The following is a 20,043-nucleotide window of genomic DNA, read 5'->3' on the forward strand; positions in this document are numbered from 1 at the left end:
GCCACCTCTAAGACCCTTGTGCCAAGGCCAAGCTTTGGCCCCTGCTGTGCCTTTGGGTCGGGGAAGGAAAAGACCAATAATTCCAGTATCTCTGCCAAAAAGCTCTAAATGGGGTCATGGAGAGTCAGGTGCATCTAAAATGACTGAACAACAGCAAATGCCTTTGTGTGTGTAGTCAGTCCTACTTGGTCTTGTGCTGGGTCACCCAAGTTTTTGCACTGACCTCTACCTCCTGGGATCAAGCCATACCCCTGGATCTCTGAGGTTCAGAGCACTGGATTTTGAGAGCCCTCTATGGCATCTGTGAACATTGACTGAGGCTGGTGTGTGAGAGCTCTCATGTAGAAAGTCACCTTGGTCTGGTCTGTATTATTATCACATAAATCTATAATGTTGCTGGTGTTCTCATAACCATTTATAATATCACATTTATTTGTTTTTGTTTTGTTTTGCAGGGCAATGAGGGTTGTGACTTGCCCAGGGTCACACAGCTAGTATCAAGTGTCTGAGGCCATATTTGAACTCAGGTCCTCCTGAATCCAGGGCTAGTGCTTTATCCACTGCACCTCCTAGCTGCCCCCATGTCACATACATTTATAATATCATTATATAAATCTACAATGTTGTAGTTTTCACATGAATCTATAATGTTATCATATAAATGTATAATATTATCACATAAATTTATATTATCATTATCATATAAATCTACAATGTTGTTATCACATAAATCTATCATATAAATGCTATTGTTATCACATAAATCTATGTTGTTGTTATCACATATCTGGTTCCCCTGGTTCTGATCACTTCCCTCCTCATAACTTTGTGAATGTCTTCCTTGGTTTCTCTGCAATGGTCCTTTTCCTCATTAGTTCTGCCACAAGCATATTGAGAGAAATTCCTCTTGTTTTTAATAACTAAATATTGTATTGAGACCAAGGTTTTTCTCCTTTTCTACTTCCTCATCCAGAAATTAACCACTGTGGGAAATCTTTCTCAAAGATTTACCCAGCCAGGATGGCTAAGATCTAATCAAAGACCATAAAAGAAATTCTAAGTTTAGGTGAATGGGTAAATTCCCGATCGCTGTGTTTTCTCAGACAGGTATGAGGAAAATGTCAGACAGGTGATATGAAAATCAAGAAGTCTTTTTGACCAAGACTTGCGTGATCCAAATCATGCACCTCAAGACCCTTGTTGGAATAGAAGCCGCCTATCCTTATCATATTCTCATTAACTGTTGAGCAATCAGAGTTGATGGTCACCCTCAGGAACAGCGGCTATATCAACTGTTAGCCCACTTCCATGGGGGGGGGTCTTTGGCATTTGAGAGGGTCAGTGACTTCTTTTATTGATAACATGCCAGCCTGATTCATAAAATGATCACATTACCCAGCAGCTCTGTGCTGTTTTCCATTCCATTCCCAAATGAGGCATTTACTGGACACTGACTATGCACAAAGCCCTGTGCTAGACACTGGAGAACCCAAGAGCAAGCTCAGTCCTGCTCTCACAGAGACCACAGCTCTCTCTTCTGGCTCCTCAGGAGCCACAAGAATGACTATCAGGCTGCTTCTTCCCAGGATGATGGCTGAGGACACTGAGCTGGAAGCATTGCCGGTCCCAAGGGATTCTCTTGGGCTGTCCCCACTCGGGTAAGAGGGGATGTGGTGGTCAAGATGGTGATGGTGCACGTGCTTCCTCCTGTCTCTCCCCAAAGGACCTACTTGTCTGATCTGTGCGGGCTACTTGGTTGAGAGCTGATAGGATGGCCAACCCTTTCTCCATAAGAATTGCTTCCCTAAAGGGCAGCTAGGTGGTGCAGTGGATAAAGCACCAGCTCTGGATTCAGGAGGACCTGAGTTCAAATCCGACCTCAGACACTTGACACTTAACTAGCTGTGTGACCCTGGGCAATTCACTTAACCCTCATTGCCCCACCCCCCCTAGATAATGGTGTTGGGGGTTGGGCTGGAAGCAGGACCAGTCTCTTATTGGTCTCCCTATTCGTAGGTGCTGCCTGTTCACAGACCATAACTTGTTCAGACATTCCCCAATTGTTAGGGTCCCCACCACCCCCCAATCTATTTTTTGCTACCACAAAAAGAGCTGCTATAAATATTTTTGCACCAATAGGTCCTTTTCTTCTTTTTAGTTCTCTTTGGAGCCTGGTAGGTGTCATAGACTTGGGGAGGAGGGGGGAGGCATTCAGGTCAACAAGCATTCCCTAAGTACTTAGTGTCAAGCGCTGTGCTAAGCACTGAAAATACAAGTGCAAACAGAATGACAATCCCTGTACTCCAGGACCTTGCATGCTAATGGGGGAAGACCATACATAAAAAAGAACCATCGAGGGGGCAGCTAGGTGGCACAGTGGATAGAGCACCGGTCCTGGAGTCAGGAGGACCTGAGTTCAAATCTGGCCTCAGACACTTAACACTTACTAGCTGTGTGACCCTGATCAAGTCACTTAACCCCAATTGCCTCACTAAAAAAAAAAAAAGAAGAAGAAGAAGAAAAAAAAGAAAAGGAACCATCGAAGAAAATTCAAAGGGGAAGAGGAAACTTCCCAGGGGAGGAGGCAGCTGTGAAATGCTGGCTGGAGCTAGAGAGTCAGGGCGGAGCCTGAAGAGGAATGGAAGCAGGACTGCCCCGGGACATGGAGCTGACCAGTCAGCAGAAGCGGACAGACCAGGGGCAGAGGGGCAGCTGCTCTGGACCGGCTGTGCCCTCACAGACAATCTTCATTTCTAAAAGCTGAATGAGTTGGCTTAATTGATATCAACGGCTAAACGGTGGCCAGAAGCGCACTGCTGAAGAGTTACAGCATTAAACAACTGCCCCCTGATGGCTTGAGGCTTCCCCCAGACTCCGGAGGTATACTTAGCCCCACCAAGCCCCGGGGGGCCTAACCTGCTTAATGCAAGCAGGGTGGGGAGGCTCAGTCCAAAGTAAGGGCTGTCTTCCAAGCTCTAGTGTGAAGTGCTCTGCCTGGCACATGAGCCTCGTGCTCCTAGGCTCTGAGTCAGCATTGCCTCCAGTCTTTGGGACTGGGGCCCATGCAGTCTAAATCCTGGGCAAAGCCACAGCCTGCTTGCTGAATGACCAGGCGCCCGATGGCCACGGGCTTCCTCTTTAAGGTGGACTTTTAGCCCTAGGAGGAAAGCCCAGAGCTGGGAAGCCCCCCAGACTCTTTCTTTGGGAGCCTCTCAGGCGGTGTTAGCTCAAGGCTCCTGAGCTGGGGGGTCCCCATGGGCACAGAAGGAGCCCACAGGATATGTAAGACGGAGAGTCCCTTTGGGTTCTCCAGCACATCTGGGCCTCCTGCCTGACTTTCTTTCAGAGATCCCCTCTTCGGGGAAGGTCCCTGGCCCTGCAGCCTCTCCTGAGTCCCGGCCTCCCTGCCCAGCGTGCACTCACTCACACACACACTCACACACACTCAAGCACGCACACACACACACACCCCTCTAACCTGGCCCCACACAGCCCTAGCCACTGCATCTCTGGACAGCCATGCACTCATGCCCTTGAGAGTCTTCCTGACCAAAAGCAGTCAACAAGCGGGTCCAACTGACATGGGTTATAAGGGAGTGGGTCCTGTATGGCAGGGAAGGACCAGGGAGGATGCCACACACTTTGGGAATCACGGGTTGGGGGGGGGGCAAAGGTGTGAAAAGAAAACTCAGGGACGTCTTTTTCACGGATTCAAGTCTTTATAAAGCATCTACTATGTGCTAGGTAGGTACTAGATACAAAGGTGAGAAACCTTGAAGCTTACCTCTATTGAGGGGAAATCACATTCACACAGAAGAATAAACTATCTCAAGTAGATCCATAATCATGTCCAAGCATTGAGGGGGAGGGGTTGGGAGGGGAGCAGTGAAATGTCCAGTGCTCCCTGATGGGAGCACAAGGTGGCAAAGGTACATCAGGAGGGACAGATTAGAGTCAGCACAAGACTGGACCCAGCAGTTGGTCAGAATGATGCAGGAGGGAACACCTGAAAAGGGTTTGGCAAACCTTTGACCTCAGCGTGCTACCTGGAAGAGAGGTGAGGTAGGGATTAGGGGTTCTTTGGGGCTAAATCCAAGCTGGTATGGGGCATTCCCAATGAGAAAATCCTCCTCAGCCGTGAGCACAAGAGGCTGGCGCAGCCTCCCCAGGCAGGAAGAAGATATCCCAGGATGTCTCTGCTTGGAGGAGGCATAGGGGATGAGTGAGATGGAGCAGGAGATGGGAAGAGGGGTTTCCCCTTTACAATTACCCTCGTCCTGAGCCCTCTGCTTCCTCTGATAACTGACCATCTCAGACCCACCAATGAGACCTTCAGCAAGTCACTTTCCGTCCACTTCCCCATCAGGAATCTTCACCTAAGACCCCTTCCCCCAGGCTCAGACAAGTGGGAATTTTGTGTTCTCTGTTACCTGAGAAAATGGGAGGGTCCTTGATGTTGAGGGCAGAGGCTGCCAGAGTGGGGGAGGGGGGGACACATCCCTGCAGCCAGAACAAATCAGCAGAACCCACAGAACTGCCAGGACCAGACAAGCCAGACCCACCCGGAGGAGATTGGGCCTCGTGTAATCCTGGAGGGTGGACTCTGGACAGACAAAGCCTGGGGTCAGTGGGAAGTCTAGCGAGGATGGCCCACAAAGGGCCAGGCCCCTCACTCCTTCTCCCAGTTCTCCCCAGCCCTGAGAGTCCCCAGTCACTCACCAGCTACTGCTTCTGGCCCACTGGGGCCTCCATCCACAGTGGGGCTCGGCTCAGCCGTGGGGCCCAGCTTAGCCTTGGGGCCCAGCTCAGCCTTGGGCCCCGGCTCAGCCAGAGCTGTGGAGCTGCCCAGCTCCATCTGCAAGTGGGGTTCCCTTGGGGGGACCCCTGGAGAAGACAGAGGCAGTCAGAGGGCTAGAGCCGGGTCTCCCCTACCCTGCCACCAAGCTCCCTCCCCCACTCTCCCTGATCTGGCCCAGCAGGGTCCCCCTCACCTCTGGGCATTAGCTCCAGGACATCGCTGGGCTCTGACCATTGAGCCAACAGTTGGTAGGAGCAGCGGTAAGGCCCGGCGTTGAGTGGCGTCACGGCAGAGATGAAAAATGAAACTTCATTCCGAGGCCAAGGCTGGTGAGTCTTCAGCAAAGACTCTGGTCTGCCCGCCTTCTCCACGTAGTACAGGCGGGCTCCAGGTGGACCCCGACAGTGTATACTCACAGGTGACCCCACAGGGATGGTGGGACTTGGTATGGCCCAGAGGGAAGGTTTGTGGAGTTTCCCTGGGAGAGAATCGATCCAGATTCCCATGGGGTTTCCCGAGCCCCTAACCCCACCCCATAGGCATCACAGGGATCCCAGAGGAGACCTCAGAGCCCACCTTGTCAGGGAAACTGAGGCCCAGAGGGGCCTCAGAAACCTTGTTCTCTAACTCCAGACCCCCCCCATCAGGACCACCTTGCTGCTCCTCCAGCTCTGGGGTGCCTGGAGGTCCTGAGCTGGGGGGACATGACTTACCCACTCTTGCCCCACTCATGTAGCCAAGACAGAGCCCTGGGGGAAAGGTCCAAATGAGTGGCAGTACCAGGCCCAATGCCCACCCCCCGGAGGTTAATCTCCAGGGAGCCTCCTGAATGCCTCGGTCCCTTTGCCTCTACTTCAGCCTTCTTTTACACAGGATTGAACCCCAGCCAAGTTAAAGACCCCTCCCTCCCTCCCTCAGCCTTCCCTTCTGGATCATCCATCCTCACCCAGGCAGAGGACAGATTTCCAGGAACACATTGTCCTGTGGCCTCCTGCCAAGGTCTGTGTTAGCATGTGGAGCTGGGGCTGAGCCCAGGCACTGACAAAGGATGTGGCAGGGGCGTACCTGCCTCCTGGTCACCCACATAACCCAAGGTCTCAGTTTCCTCTCAGAACAGCCATGGGTTGGCCGTATTGTGGCCTGAGATGAGTCACAGGACTTCCCTCAGCCTTCCCTCACCTCAAAGTTCCTCTCTCACTTCTCTTTTCTTTTTTCTTTTTGGTGGGGCAATGAGGGTTAAATGACTTGCCCAGGGTCACACAGCTAGTAAGTGTCAAGTGTCTGAGGCCGGATTTGAACTCAGGTCTCCTGAATCCAGGGTTGGTGCTTTATCCATTGCACCACCTAGCCACCCCCTATAATGAGTATATTAATACCCATCTTCCTGCTCCGATTTTTTTTTCTGATTTGCATTATTTCACAAAGATCTTCATAGATACCTTTGAATCCCCATACTTCTTGACCCAAATCGCATTCAAGCATTTCCTTATGTGAATGCACCAGTTTGTTTCACTGTTTCTTGGATTTTTCTTTTCTTTTCTTTTCTTTTGTTGTTGTTTCTTGGATATTTCAAGAGGTTCCAGTGTTTTTACCATTACAAATGATACTGCTATAAATATCTTTGGTACCTCATTTTCTTTTCTGAGTTTCTTGTGTTCATGATTTCCTTAGCTCACAGTTCACATTATCCAGGTTCTTTCTCTTTTGCAAAATTGGAATATTAATCCATGCCCATTCTGCACACCTCCTGGGAGACTACTATCAATGGCACAGCAAGCCTTGAACACACTAAAGACAGAGGCTTCCCTGATAATTTCTCATCTTTTCATTCCCTCCATCATTCTCTTCTATCCTTTGGTGGTCTGAGAGCATTTTCCATAGTTGAAGAAAATGGAAATGGAGAAGCCAAAGAAGTCTGCCTTCTGTCTAGAGTGAGGGACTAATCAATGGCTTTCCCCCTGCCCCCAACCCATGGTGAAATCGTGGGAGAGAAAAATCTGGCTAATAGAGGACAAGGTGTTAAGGCTTGCCTCTTTCAGGCTTCGTGGTTACAGTGATAGCTTGTGAAGGACAGGAAACCTTGAGTGGTTCACATCCTCTGTAGGATGCTTAAAAACTGGGAGGGGCTCATGCTATACATGACCTAGGTTTCAATTCTTTTAGATTCTGCTGAGCCACAAAACAAGCTATTTTGTTAACCTGATGGAATTACAGGGCTAGCTATTCACTGAAGGACCACAGAGTCCTTGGTAACCTTGGGGAAGGAAGTCATACCTGCCAGCTGATGACATCCTAATGACTCATAGGCACCTCAAGTTTGACATGTTCAAAACAGAACTAGTTATCTTTTTTTTATTTCAATTTTATTTTCCATTCCAAATTCTCTCCCTCCTTCCTCCCCATCCCGGACCCATTGAGAAAGCAAGCAAGATTGTTTAGGGCAGCTAGGTGATGCAGTGGATAGAGCACCAGCCCTGGATTCAGGAGGACCTGAGTTCAAATCCGGCCTCAGACCCTTGACACTTACTAGCTGTGTGACCCTGGGCAAGTCACTTAACCTCATTGCCTCACCAAAAAAACAAAAAAGAAAACAAACAACAAAAAAAAAGAAAGAAAGATTGTTTAGCCAAGCAGAACAAATGCCTGCATCGGCCATGTCCAAAAATAAATTTGTTTCAATCTAAACTCTTGGGTCCATTACCTCTTGGTCTGAAGGTGGACAGAATATTTCATCATGCCTCCTTTGGATTTATGGTTGGCCATTATGTTGATGAGAGTCCCTAAGTCTTTTAAAGTCTTTACACCATTATTGTCATAATAAATGATGTGTAAATTATATGAATGTGTATACATTGCTCTGGTTCTGTTCACCTCATTCATTAACAGGTCACTCAAATTGTCCCAGGTTTTTCTGAAACAATCCCTTTCATCGCTCCTTACAGCATAATAGTATTCATCATAATCACCTGCCACAACGTCGTTCATTCCTTTCAGTCACATCCCACTCTCCTTCATGACTTTATTTGCGGTTTTCTTGGCGAAGCTACTGGAATGGTTTGCCATTTCTTTCTCTAGCACATTTTAACAAATAAGGGCCCAGGGTCACACAGCTAGTAAGTATAGGGCGTCTGAGCCCTCACTGCACTGTACATGATATTGAAGGGTGTCTAAGACGCACCCCCCACCCCACTGGACATGCTACTGTAGGGTGTCTGAGCTCCAACCCCACTGAACATGAAGCTGTAGGGTGTCTGAGCCTCACCCCACCCTATTGTCCTGTATCAGACACTCACTAGCTGTGTGACCCTGGTCAAGTCACTTCTCCTCTCTCTGCCTCAGTTTCCTTAGTTGTAAGATGGGGGAAATAATAGCACTTACCTTGCAGGGTTACTCTGAGGATCAAATGAGAAAATATTTGTAAATCACTTAGCACACAGTGCCCAGCTCATAAGTGACTAATCAGTGCTTGTTCTCTTGGCCCACTTCTCTCTGGGCTTCCATGACACTGCTCCCTTCCACCAGTCTGACCTCTCCTTGGCCTCTTCTACCAGATCTTCATCCTTATAATTAAATCTCTGCAGATTCATAGTGAAGAGAAATGTCATGAATCTACCAACCATGGGAAGGGCTTCAGGGAAGGCACAGCAGAGCATTCCTCTTGGAGAGAAGTCCTATAAATGAATGTAGGAAAGTTCTCGTACTTTACTGAATATCCAAAGAGCCACATCAGCGGAAAGCTTTGAAAACACAATGAATGTGGGAAAATGGAAAACACAAAGCTTACTCCATATGGGAGGATTCACCCTGGAGAGAAACCTTGTAGATGTAAAGAATGCAGGAGCCCATTCACTGTGAAATCAAGCCATAGTCAACATCGGACAGTTCATATTAGAAGGAAGCCTTACCTTTGCAAGGTATGAGGATGGGAGAGCCTTTGCTCAGAACCCAGGCTTTATTTGACACGGGCCAGGATTCACACTAGAGAGATATTTTATAAATGGAATGAATGTGAGAAACTCTTTGGGGACACATTAAACTTCATTAGCCATTAGATAATTCCTGGTGGAGAAAAATCTTAAAATCTCAATGAATGTGGGACGGCATTCAAGAAATCTTCATACTTTTTTTTTTCCAACAACAGCTGAATAATCCTAGAGAGAATGTGATGGAGGTACAATGGCCTTCTATAGCAGGTCAAAACCAGTTACCAGAGGATTCATCCTGGAAGCTAGCCCCATAAGTGTAATGGATGTAGGAAAGCTGAATACTTAGCTCTCACATCTTATTCTATATAAAAGCTTCATACTGGAGGGAAACCTTACCATTTTTTTAAAGGTGAAAGTGTTTCTTTCTTTTTTTAATTATAAAAGTATTTTATTATTTTCCAGTTCCATGTAAAGATAGTTTTCCACATTTGTTTTTATAAGGTTTCTAGTTTCAAATTTTTCTCCTTCCCCCCCTCCCCAAGACAGCAAGCAATCTGATACAGGTTATATATGTACAATCACATTAAACATATTTCTGCATTAGTCATGTTATAAGAGAAGAATCAGAGCAAAAAGGAAAAACCTCAAAAAAGAAAAACAACAGCACCAAAAACAAAAGAAATAGTAGGGTTCAATCCGCATCCATTATTCCACAGTTCTTTTTTTTTTCTGGATTTGGAGAGCCTTTTCCATCATGAGTCCTTTGGAATTGTCTTGTACTGTTGTATTGCTGAGAAGAATCAAGTCAATCACAGTTGATCAATACATAATGTTGATGATACTGTGTACAATGTTCTCCTGGTTCTGTTCATCTCACTCATCATCAGTTCATGCAAGTCCTTCCAGAAACCTTACCAATTTAAAGGATATAAGAGGGGCAGCTAGATGGCACAGTGGATAGAGCACTGGCCCTGGAGTCAGGAGGACCTGAGTTCAAATCCAGCCTCAGACACTTAACACTTACTAGCTGTGTGACCCTGGGCAAGTCACTTAACCCCAATTGCCTCACTAAAAAAAAAAAAAAAAAGGATATAAGAAAGGTTCCATTATAGACTCAGACCTTATATAGCACCACAAGATTAAGATTGGAGAGAATCCACATACACATAATGGATGTGGAAAAGAACTACAGTCAATAATCCCTCATACTTTATTCATTATAATAACTGATTCAAGCTGAAGAGATGCCTCCTCAATCTAATGAATGTGGAAAAGCCTTCCATGACAGGTCGAACCTAATTAAACATCAGAATGCCTAGAAACATAGCAAGTACCAGAAAGCCTTCTCATGCAATACAGACCTCACCAACATCAGAGGATTCATAATGGGAAGAGAAAACTAGCCATGTCTGGTTTGCTCAAGATACATACATACATACATACACATACATACATATATATATATGTTTGTATTAAATGTGTTTCCTGTGGATAAAATAAGGATGGAGTTGAACAAGACATTCTCTTTTTTTTTAATGAACATTTTATTTTGTTTTCTTCCAGGGCAATGGGAGTTAAGTGACTTGCCCAGGGTCACACAGCTGGTGTCTGAGGCTGGGTTTGAACTCAAGTCCTCCTGAATCCAAGGCTGGTGCCTTATCCACTGGGCCACCTAGCTGCCCCCAAGACATTCTCTTTTTCATGTAATGAGGGAATTTGAGCCATTTACCTTTTTTTTTTTTTTTAGTGAGGCAATTGGGGTTAAGTGACTTGCCCAGGGTCACACAGCTAGTAAGTGTTATGTGTCTGAGGTCGGATTTGAACTCAGGTACTCCTGACTCCAGGGCCAGTGCTCTATCCACTGCGCCACCAAGCTGCCCCTGACCATAACTTTTTGACATTTCATCTTTCCCCTATGCCTTCTGACCCTCAACCCTCATCTTTATCCTTCTGGTGACTTCCATTCCCTCTGTCCCGTGACCCCTGTGCCCAGCTGAGCACTATCTCCCCACACCCCCATCAGTAGGATGCTCCTAGGGCCTGAACTCTGCTCCCCTGAGTGTTGGCCAAGCTAGGCCCTGCCCCGGGGTACCTCATCATATCTAGGGGAGAACTGATGTGTTCAGAGGGCTCTTGGAGGCTCCTTACTATCCCCTAAATCCCATCTTCTCTGTCATAAATAGAAGTCTGGAGGTGGGGTCAGCAAGGCCCGGCAGAGCAAAATAATGAGCTGTTGTCTCACACACACATATACATGCACACACACACACACACACATACCCCTCTGCCCATTTCCCCACATACACAGTCTCCTCTCCTCTTGCTCTGGGAATTAAAATCCATTAGTCCCCTCTTTTGTTGTTCCTCTCTTGTGCCCTCAACAGTGAGCGAGAGGCAGGGAGAGCATTTTTCCAAGTGAAGAGCAGCACCTGTCCAGTCTCAGCCCAAAATCATCCTGAAGGAGTCTAGAAGCCAGAATGGTCAATGTCCAGCAGGGCTTATCTAGGCTCTACTTTTGAAAAATAAGAAAAAGAAGAGAAAGGAAAGGAAGAGAAAAGAAAGAAAAAACAAGAAAAGGAAAGACAAGAAAAAAGAGAGAAGGGGCAGCTAGGTGGCACAGTGGTAAAGCGCTGGCCCTGGATTCAGGAGTACCTGTGTTCAAATCCGGCCTCAGACACTTGACACTAGCTGTGTGACCCTGGGCAAGTCACTTAACCCTCATTGCCCTGCAAAAAAAAAAAGAGAGAGAGAGAGAGAGAGAAAAGGCCATTTCAGACTATCAGGCCTGGTAGGAGGTACTTTGAAGGTCATTGAGTGCAATCCTTCACTTGACAAATAAACTTAGGCCAAGGGAGTGGAAATATTTGCCTGAAGTCACACTGAGAATAAATCAAAAAGCCTGAACCTTTCCCTCCAAAGACAAGGAAGGCTCTTTCAGCTACTCCACCACCCTGCTCATTGCTCCTTGCTAGCTGCAGACATTTGATGTCATTTGAAAAGGGGAGTTTATCAGAGAGCTCCCTATGCGGCCACATCAGTCTCTCTTACGTGCTCCCTTCCCCACTTCTTCCCTCATTAAAGTCATTTACAACTGACTCAGCAGAACTTCATCCTTCAGAACGTTTTGCCCCACATCTAGGATAGAGAGATGTCTGTCCCTGCTTTTTTCTATCTTCCTTCCTTCCCACTGCCTCCTCTAAGAAGCATTCTCTGATTCCTGGACTGTCTTCCATCCTTCTACACAGATGGCCCCTCCCTGTCCCTGATACAGAGACCACACACCCAGTGAAAACGTCTCTCTTATTTCCAGCTCCAAATGTGCCTAAGGTAGCTCTGAGGACATTTCTTGGGAATGGCTCAGCACCATCTCTATCCATGCCAGCCTTGTCCAACAGGGCACCCAGGGCAATGACGATCCACCAGGCCAGGCCCATGTAGATGACACTGCCAAAGGTGTAGTTCCCAAAGGGGAGCTCTGGCAGAGAAGAGGCAGGTCTTGTCAAGAACAGAAGGGGGAGCATCCTCCCCAGAGCTCCCAATACAGACTGCCCAAGCTAGCCCTGAGCTAAGAGGGCCTAGGCACTCAGACCGGAAGCTCAGCTCTGCCTGTGAGGTACAGACCGTCCTCAGAATTGGGAAAGGAGAAGGGGGAGGGGATGAAGTGGCCACTCCCATCCCTCCATCTCTTCTGGCTCAGCCCTGCCTCTCCCGCCTGCTAATTATCCCCCTGGGTCCCAACTCTATGCTAATTCTGAAGGAAGCAGCCCATGGACCCCTCTCTCTCTGGCCTTGCCCCAGGAGCTCTTTAGTACCTCTTGACCTCTCAGCCTCCCCAAGCCAGGCCCCCATGAGTCAGTCCAGGGGGCTCAGGGCAAGTGGGGGAGCACTGAGACAAAACGGAAGAAAACAGGGCTGAGCACCAGGAGGCACTGGGGTCTGACCCCAAGAAAGAAGAGCTGAGAAAGCTACCGCATCGGCAAACCCCTGCACCAGTCACTGCAGGGATGGGGAAGCTGGCCTGGGGAAGCTGGTTCCGGGGCTGAGAGAAGATGGAAGGCTCATTCAGGACAGTCACCTCTTTCTGCCGAGCAGGGGAAGGTGTAGAGTACACACCTGGAGAGACCCCGGGGTGAACTCTAGACAGCTCCTGCACCTCTGCCACCCCCTCCCCAGGTGTGAACTGGGAAAGGTGTGAATCGGGAAAGTGTGAAGGGGGGGGGCGGCTGAGAGGCTTTTCCTGCCCCCCCCCATCCAGGATGCTCATCTTGAGACCCCCATCCCTAGGCCCTTCACAGATGGCAGAACTTAAAGGCCTGGTCTCCTCTGAGGTCTCAAACTGGGACTGCCTTTCCCAAGGGCTGGAAGCCAGTTTTATGAGGAGCGGAATGGAGGAGGAGGACTGCCCTCCCCAAATGGGGAGGCCTGGAACTGGGGCAAGGAAGAAACAGGAGCTGACAGCAGGGACGGTCTGCTAGGCAGGCTGCCCTCCGGTCCAGCCAAGGGCAGTCATAGCCCATAGCCACAGGTTATCTCCTCACCTGTCACCACAAGCCCCAGGGGGTCACTGGGCTCCCCCACTGCTCCCCCTCATAGCCCTGAGGATGAAGTCAACCTTCTGGGTACCCGGAGCAACTGCAGCAAGCAAGACCCCTCCTCCAGACAGCACTGACCTGGCCCTGGCGCAGCCTGGCACAGGATAACCCTGCATCCCCCCACAGGGGCCACGAGCTATGCATGGTCAGGTTGGACGATACCTGCTATGACTCAGAGGGAAGACCTGGAGAGGCTGTTCAAATGGGAGCTAGAACTATTAGTGGCAGACCCCCCTGGACCCTGGCTCTCATGCCCAAGGGAGAGGAGCTGCTTTGGGGGGGGGGGGCTACCAGAACGGCCCCTCCTGTGCCCCGATCCTTTGGCCCAGACCTAGCCCTATAGGAGGAACCCCTCATACTTAACGCCCTTCCCTCAGCTCTGCCCCCCCCATTCCTCCAACTCCGGCTCCCTCCCTTGCCTTGACTGACAGAAGAGGGGGTCTCGGGTCTGCACTCAGGCTTTTAAACCTTCAGGTGAACTGTCTTGGAACCCCCAAACCTTCCCCCTCCCCACCCCCAGCTCTCCCCTTCATATCCCTGTCCCCAACCCTGCCAGCCCCAGGACTCACCAAGGCAGAGGAGAATGGGCAGGGAGGGAGCACATGGTGGGGGTCTGGGGGAGGGGGAGGGGCGCTGCGGTGCAATGTCAGTCTCACCCAATGGCTTCCATTGAAAGGGATGGATTGGAGGGTCTCTGGACCCCTCCAGGGCCGTTACAAGAGGGTCTCTGATCCTCCCTCCACCCCCGACCCCACGGTGACTCCCCCGCCTCCGGCCACGTCCGCGCCCGGCCAGGGGCCATCCCATCACACACCACAGACCTCCCAAGGAGTCCTGGGAGCTTCGGCCCCACTTCTCCCCGCTCCCATGCCCAGCTCTGGCTTCTGAACCGGGCTTGCTGAGGAGAAAGCGGGGGTCTTCACTGCCTCCAGGGAGTGAGCCAGGGCAAGAAAGGGCGCGGGGCTGCTGCTGCTCCGCCCCCCGCCTTCCCCCGACCCCTGCCTCTGCTCCACAGGCCCCCGGCCCCGGCTCCCGGGGAGACCTTGAACAAGGCAGCTTACGGGCCTCAGTCCCCTCTCCCCCTCCCCCGCCCCCCCCCCCCCCGGTCAAATGTTCCTTCCCCAAGCGTGATGCTGGGGGTGGGGGAGGGGCCCAGGGTGGCCTAGAACCGCAGCTCCCCTCAATAACCGCGTGCGTGGGCCCGGGCCTCGGCCAAGCGTCCTGGCCGCCGCGCGTGTGACCGGCATTTTGGGGACAGAGATGATGCGTTGGCGGGGCGGGGGAGGGGAGGGGAGTCCAGCCGGGGCCAGTGGCTGCGGCCGGTCTCCTGATCCCACCCCCACCCACCGCACCCCCGACGGGTGCTGGGCTAAAACTGACGCCACCGAGACCCCGGAGATGGGAGCCCTGCCCCGGGGGGGGGGGGGGAGGGGAGCATCTGCAGCCGACTCCGACACGAGCTCCAACTCAAGCCTCTGTAGCTCAAACATCCCATTGGAAGAAGCCTCACGGGTCCCAGGCGCCACGCCTTAGTGAACCTTGCCCAGCGTGGTGGGTGGGCGGCCCCTGCCTCACTCCCTAGTCTCCCATCCCAGCCCCACCCCCACCCCCACCCCACCCCCCCCAATCATAAAGCCCCGCCCACAGCCTCTAGGAGCAAACTCCTCTGTTTGGCCAGATGCCAGGAGGAATTGGGCCCGCCCCACCCCCACCCCCTGGTGCACAGAAGAAGAGCCCAAGACCCGGGAAGCCCCTGCCTGCCAGTCATAGGCCACCCCCCTGGCTCAGTCCTAGGCGGAATCATGTGGGCGGGGCGGGGCCAATGGCAGAGCTGCTCCGGCTCGGGGAGCTGGGACCTGCTGTGGCTCCCATGTGCTCCCTGGCCGCCTGGTTCTGGACCATGATGCCTCGGCTGCCGGCCCTGCTCTGCCTCGGTGAGTCCTGACCGGGGGCGGCCACGCCATGACCTTGGGCTCGCAGGCTGCCGGGGGTTCCCGGGAGCGGGTGTGGGAACCGAGTCCCACAGAGGTGAGGCCACCAACCTACAGCCCCACGGTGGGGTGTGGGATTCGAACCCCAGACTCTCCATAAGCCTGCCTTTCCTTGCCATCTTTCTGGGACTCGTGTCCACCTCTGTCAAAGCAGGGGGAGGGGCAGCTAGGTGGCGCAGTGGATAGAGCACCAGCCCTGGAGTCAGTAGGACCTGAGTTCAAATACGGCCTCAGACACTTAACACTTACTAGGTGTGTGACCCTGGGCAAGTCACTTAACCCCAATTGCCTCACTAAAAAAAAAAAAAAAAAAAAAAGGCAGGAGGAGCCAGGTTTGGAGGGTAGCGGGGGGGGGGGGGGGGGCGGCCTCTCACCAGATCCCCTTTGACAGGCTTGTACCTGAGCCAGATCAGGGCGCAGAATGGTGAGTCCGGGGGTTTCCCCCGCCCAGCAGCCTCCCTGGATGGGCGGGGGGGGGGGGGTGCTGTGGAGGAGGGGTGCGGGGAGGAGGGGCCGGGGAGGAGGAGGGTGCTGTGGGGGAGGGGTGCGAGAGAGGTGGGGCCGGGGAGGAAGAGGGTGCTGTGGGGGAGGGGTGCGGGGAGGAGGGGGTGCCAGGAAGGGGGCCCCCCTCGGGCACTGGGGGCCACCTGGAACTGCAGGGTCGGCTTCCCTTCCAGAAACACTGCCCATGCCCCAGATCATCTTCGAGACCGGCGGCGTGATCCCCGTGGGGATGCCAGTGTCCATCCGTTGCCGGGGCCCCCCCGAGGCCCAGCTGTTCCTCCTCCAGAAAGAGGAGGACTTGGACTTTATGGAAGGTCAGCACCCCGTCTGGAACGAGGTTCTCTTCTCCTTCCCCAAGATGAAGCACACCATGGCCGGCATCTACAGCTGCGTGTACCAGACCCGGACCGCCTGGTCCCCGCCCAGCGAGAGCATGAACCTGGCTGTGGCCGGTGAGGGGGAGCCCCCCATCAGTGAAATGGGGACAGACGGGCTTCCGCTCCCCTCCTCTTTGTCCCCCTGCCCTTTTTCTTCTCCCTCTCCCCTCCCTCCTTTCCTCTTCTTCCTTCCCCCCCCTCCCCCTCCTCCCTCTCTTCATCTCCCCCCTCCTCCTCCCCCCAGCCGGATCTCCAGCTTAAGAACCCGGGGACACACAGACATTGTCCCCTCAGCCCCAGGGAGAAGGCGAGTTGGTGGGACTGGGGACCTGCGGAGGGTCCCTCTGAACCAAGAGGTCTTCTCCCACAGGTGTGCTCCCCAAACCCTTCCTGTCAGTCAAGCCGGGCACCAAGGTGGCCCCAGGCAGGGCCGTGTCCTTTAAGTGCTGGTCAGAGAATTCGCTGGACCGGCTGATCGTGTACCAGGATAAAGGGTTCATCCCACCCATGTATCGGCTGGCCCCGGACTCGGAGATAGAGCTCATGTTCCCCAGGGTCAGCGCCAAACACGGGGGCGTCTACTCCTGCATCGGCTTTGTCAGCTCAGAGCCCCTCATGTGGTCCGTGCCCAGCGACCCCCTGGTGCTCACCGGTGGGTGCTCAGCCTGCCCCCTTCCCTCGGGGGTGCCAGAGGTCAGAGGGGTGCAGAGCCACAGGGGGCTTCCAAAAGCACCGGGTTCAGCCGAAGCCCCAAGAGATTAGTCAGAGGCAAGGACTGAGGCCTTCCTGGCTTCCCATCCACTGCTGGGGGCCTGGGGCCCAGGCTGAGGGTAGCTCAGGGGGGAGGGTAAGAAGGGTCACTCCAGGAGGAGAGCTGGTGGAGGGTAGGGGTTGGGGCTGGGGCTGCACCCAAGGCCTCTCAGTAAAGGCCTTTATCCCTCAGTCTCCCAATCCCAGGATTACACTGTGGGGAGCAACATCCTGGTGGCCCTGGGTACTCTGCTGTCCCAGGCATGGATCAGCTGAGAGAGATCCAGAGGAGGAACGAGATCCCCCCACCCCGAGCGTCCTACCCTCCAGTGCAAGCACAGACAATAAACCAGCCAGCAGGTCAATGTCACCTCTCTGTCCTGGGGATGTGTCGGGACAGGGGGCTTCCCTATGAGGAGGAGGGTGACCTGGGCACCTGGGTGTCTGCTCCTTCAGGAGCATCATCATCCATCAGGAGCATCAATGCTAAGGGTGGGGGAAGGAGCACGGGACTCACTGCATCATCACAAGCAGAATTGAGAGTCTCCAGTGGCCCCACCAAGAGACCCCCAGAGGAGAGTCAGAGAGCCGGGCCAGTGACATCCTGGGAAAGCAGAGACCCCTCAGGCACGCTCTAGTTAGGAAGTACCTCTGCACTCACCAACACCGGCCAGGTGGCTGAGATCCACAGAGGGCAGGGGCCACTTACCTCTCTCCACAGACCTCTGCGACCACCCTCGTGTCCCGGACTCACTCTGTCAGTCAGCAGTCTCTTCGAGCTGCCTCGTTCAAGGCCCGCTCCCCATCCGCTGCTCCTTCCCTTGCCCCCATCCCTGATGCCCGCTCCCTGGGGAACAAACCTACTTTCTCTTCAGCCTCTTCCTTCCTCTCTCCTTCTGCCCGCCCAGAGTCCCCGTGGCCGCTGTCTACAAGGACGCTGTGCCTGTCCTTCCCCCTCCGTTGGTTCACATCTGGCTCACCATCTTTCTCTCCTCCCAAACCCCTGCCCTCCTCCTAAGGGCCTTCCTACGCCTCGCTCTCCTCCCAACACCCCGACTTCACCCCTGCCACACACAGAGATGGTCATATCCCCCCAAAGCCCCACCTGCATGTCCATGAACTCTGGAATCCCCTTAAGCGGCTACAGCGCCCGTGCCTGTGCCCCCTGACCTTCAATTTCCCCTCCACTGCCTGCCCTCTGCTCTCCTCCCCATCTGACCCCCTAGGGGCGGGCCCTCTTCTCTTGGGCCCTTTGCCCACCATCCCATCCCCGTTCTTGCTCTGCCAAGCCTGCCCATCACTCGCTGGCCTTACTCCTGCCTGCGTCACTCAGTCAATAACCTCTTCTAGCACCTACTAAGTTCCCGGCATTGTGCTAAGCTAGGGGTACAAAAAGAGGTGAAGTATGGCCCTGCCCCCAAGAAGTCCCCAATCTAACTATGAAACAGCGTGCAGAGGAGACAGAGGGGGAGTAGTCAGAGAGGAAGGAGGAGAGCCGGGAGACAGGGTCTGTCCTGAAACCCAGAGAGCAGAGAGTGGCCCGGAGCATCCAAGGCTGCAGCGAGGCCCAGGAGATCCACGATGGAGAAAAGGCCACCAAGAGGTCACTGGACACTTTGCAGGGAGTCCTCTCTGTTCTCTGTGATGAGAGAGGGAAGTGGCAGCCCCTCCCCCGCCCGGCTCTCCAGGACTCCAGCAGACATCTCAGACTCACTATGTCCAAAATGAAATTCATTCTCTTCCCTCCACCCCACCCCACCCCCCCATCCGCAAACCCTCCCCCGACCCCACTGAGGAACACTGAGGGGTGGGGAGGCTGTCTGAGCAGAATCATTGTGTCTGAGGGCAGGACTTAAGGGGATTAGAAGTGGTGTGACCAGTGCTGAACTAAAAGAATCCGGGAGGGGCAGCAAGGTGGTGCAGTGGATAAAGCACCGGCCTTGGATTCTGGAGGACCTGAGTTCAAATCTGGCCTCAGACACTTGACACTTACTAGCTGTGTGACCCTAGGCAAGTCACTTAACCCTCACTGCCCCACAAAAACAAACAAACAAAAAAGAATGGGGGAGGAGAACTTTCATGCTACGGAACTGAAAACCAAAACAATCGGGCCAGCCAGACCAGCACAGTTCTTTTTCACTGCCATTCTGCTATTTCTGATCCCGTCCCCCACCTCATTCCTAAGGAACAGGGGCGAAGGTCATTCTTCTGTAACTGCTTCAAGCTGGGAAGGGACGTAGAGCTCCTAGTAGAAATTACAATGGACCTGGGTGAGGGGAGTCTTAGTCGCATCAGTTACTACCAGTTGAAGATGTGTAGGGCTTTGATCCTGGAAGACACAAACATAACAAGCACGTTGAAGAGGCAGGGGTCAAAAATCAAAAGGACAAGAACCAATATTACTATAGAGAGAAAGGGAGCCAACCAAGAGAGAATTGAGGAACCCCAGGAGCCTGTGTTAGCAACAGAAAGAAATTCCCTTAAGGAAAATCCTATCTTATCTTGATATAACTAGTACTTATGCTAAGTGGATACTTTTTCATCCCTAAATTCAATGTTACACAAATGATTTTGCTTAAAAATGCGTAATAACAGACAACAAAAGACTCTGGATGGGAGGTATAAATCTAATAATCCCAAATTGTATACTGGAAACAGATTAGACATTGTTTTATATAATAGCATGTTCCCTTCTTAAAACAGCTTAAAATCTATCCGGATTTTAAACTCTTGCACTACAAAAGATTTTAAAAGTATCATTATATAAAATATTTTAACTATAATAAATCTTATTATACTTAGGAACCAGTTATCAGATTCCTCCCTTTTCCTATAGCAGAAACTGCTACGTGGAAGGAGAGGGGTTATACTCTTAAACCTTTCCAAATTACATATATATTCATTGCACCTTAATTTTTTTCCAAATTTTTTAATTAAAATTTTTTTAATTGTTAAGCATTTTGGAAGTCCAAATCTAAATACCCCTTGATTTAAAGTAATTGCAGGGGCAGCTAGGTGGTGCAGTGGATAAAGCACCAGCCCTGGATTCAGGAGGACCTGAGTTCAAATCTGGCCTCAGACACTTGACACTTACTAGCTGTGTGA

General features: G+C 51.9%; 2 protein-coding genes and 1 long non-coding RNA gene across 4 annotated transcripts; 1 reads left to right on the plus strand and 2 right to left on the minus strand.

Moving 5' to 3' along the window:
- Positions 1–3,775: 3,775 nt before the first annotated feature.
- Positions 3,776–5,304, minus strand: LOC122748397 (leukocyte-associated immunoglobulin-like receptor 1). The gene is made up of 4 exons (XM_043994038.1): positions 4,992–5,304; positions 4,720–4,884; positions 4,431–4,603; positions 3,776–4,199 (listed from the first exon to the last, which is right to left on the minus strand). Exons 1-4 carry the CDS (start codon positions 5,302–5,304, stop codon positions 4,035–4,037), a joined length of 816 nt encoding a protein of 271 aa, XP_043849973.1. The 3' UTR covers positions 3,776–4,034.
- A 2,470-nt stretch (positions 5,305–7,774) lies between these two features.
- Positions 7,775–18,603, minus strand: LOC122749905. The gene is made up of 3 exons (XR_006355721.1): positions 17,648–18,603; positions 8,177–8,373; positions 7,775–7,869 (listed from the first exon to the last, which is right to left on the minus strand). It is a non-coding gene; the product is annotated as an uncharacterized LOC122749905 (long non-coding RNA).
- LOC122749904 (platelet glycoprotein VI-like) lies at positions 15,159–17,308 on the plus strand. Of its 2 annotated transcripts, XM_043996478.1 has the most exons (5): positions 15,159–15,250; positions 15,699–15,731; positions 15,985–16,263; positions 16,559–16,840; positions 17,132–17,308. In XM_043996478.1, exons 1-5 carry the CDS (start codon positions 15,187–15,189, stop codon positions 17,212–17,214), a joined length of 741 nt encoding a protein of 246 aa, XP_043852413.1. In that variant the 5' UTR covers positions 15,159–15,186; the 3' UTR covers positions 17,215–17,308. The 2 variants fall into 2 exon arrangements, with proteins under 2 accessions (XP_043852413.1, XP_043852412.1); XM_043996477.1 differs by lacking the exon at positions 17,132–17,308 and having other exon boundaries at positions 16,559–16,969.
- Positions 18,604–20,043: the final 1,440 nt, after the last annotated feature.

This window comes from Dromiciops gliroides, chromosome 3 (genome assembly GCF_019393635.1).
Source record: "Dromiciops gliroides isolate mDroGli1 chromosome 3, mDroGli1.pri, whole genome shotgun sequence".
In the NCBI taxonomy this organism is placed as follows: Eukaryota; Metazoa; Chordata; class Mammalia; order Microbiotheria; family Microbiotheriidae; genus Dromiciops; species Dromiciops gliroides.

Excerpts from the sequence above, each read along its gene's own strand:
- LOC122749904 (XM_043996477.1), top strand. The coding sequence starts at position 15,187 with ATGTGCTCCCTGGCCGCCTGGTTCTGGACCATGATGCCTCGGCTGCCG. Across the intron at positions 15,732-15,984 it reads CCAGATCAGGGCGCAGAATG|AAACACTGCCCATGCCCCAG; the intron begins GTGAGTCCGGGG and ends CTTCCCTTCCAG. Across the intron at positions 16,264-16,558 it reads CATGAACCTGGCTGTGGCCG|GTGTGCTCCCCAAACCCTTC; the intron begins GTGAGGGGGAGC and ends CTTCTCCCACAG.
- LOC122748397 (XM_043994038.1), bottom strand. The coding sequence starts at position 5,304 with ATGGGAATCTGGATCGATTCTCTCCCAGGGAAACTCCACAAACCTTCC. Across the intron at positions 4,885-4,991 it reads CCTGGAGCTAATGCCCAGAG|GGGTCCCCCCAAGGGAACCC; the intron begins GTGAGGGGGACC and ends TGTCTTCTCCAG. Across the intron at positions 4,604-4,719 it reads TGGGCCAGAAGCAGTAGCTG|AGTCCACCCTCCAGGATTAC; the intron begins GTGAGTGACTGG and ends TTGTCTGTCCAG.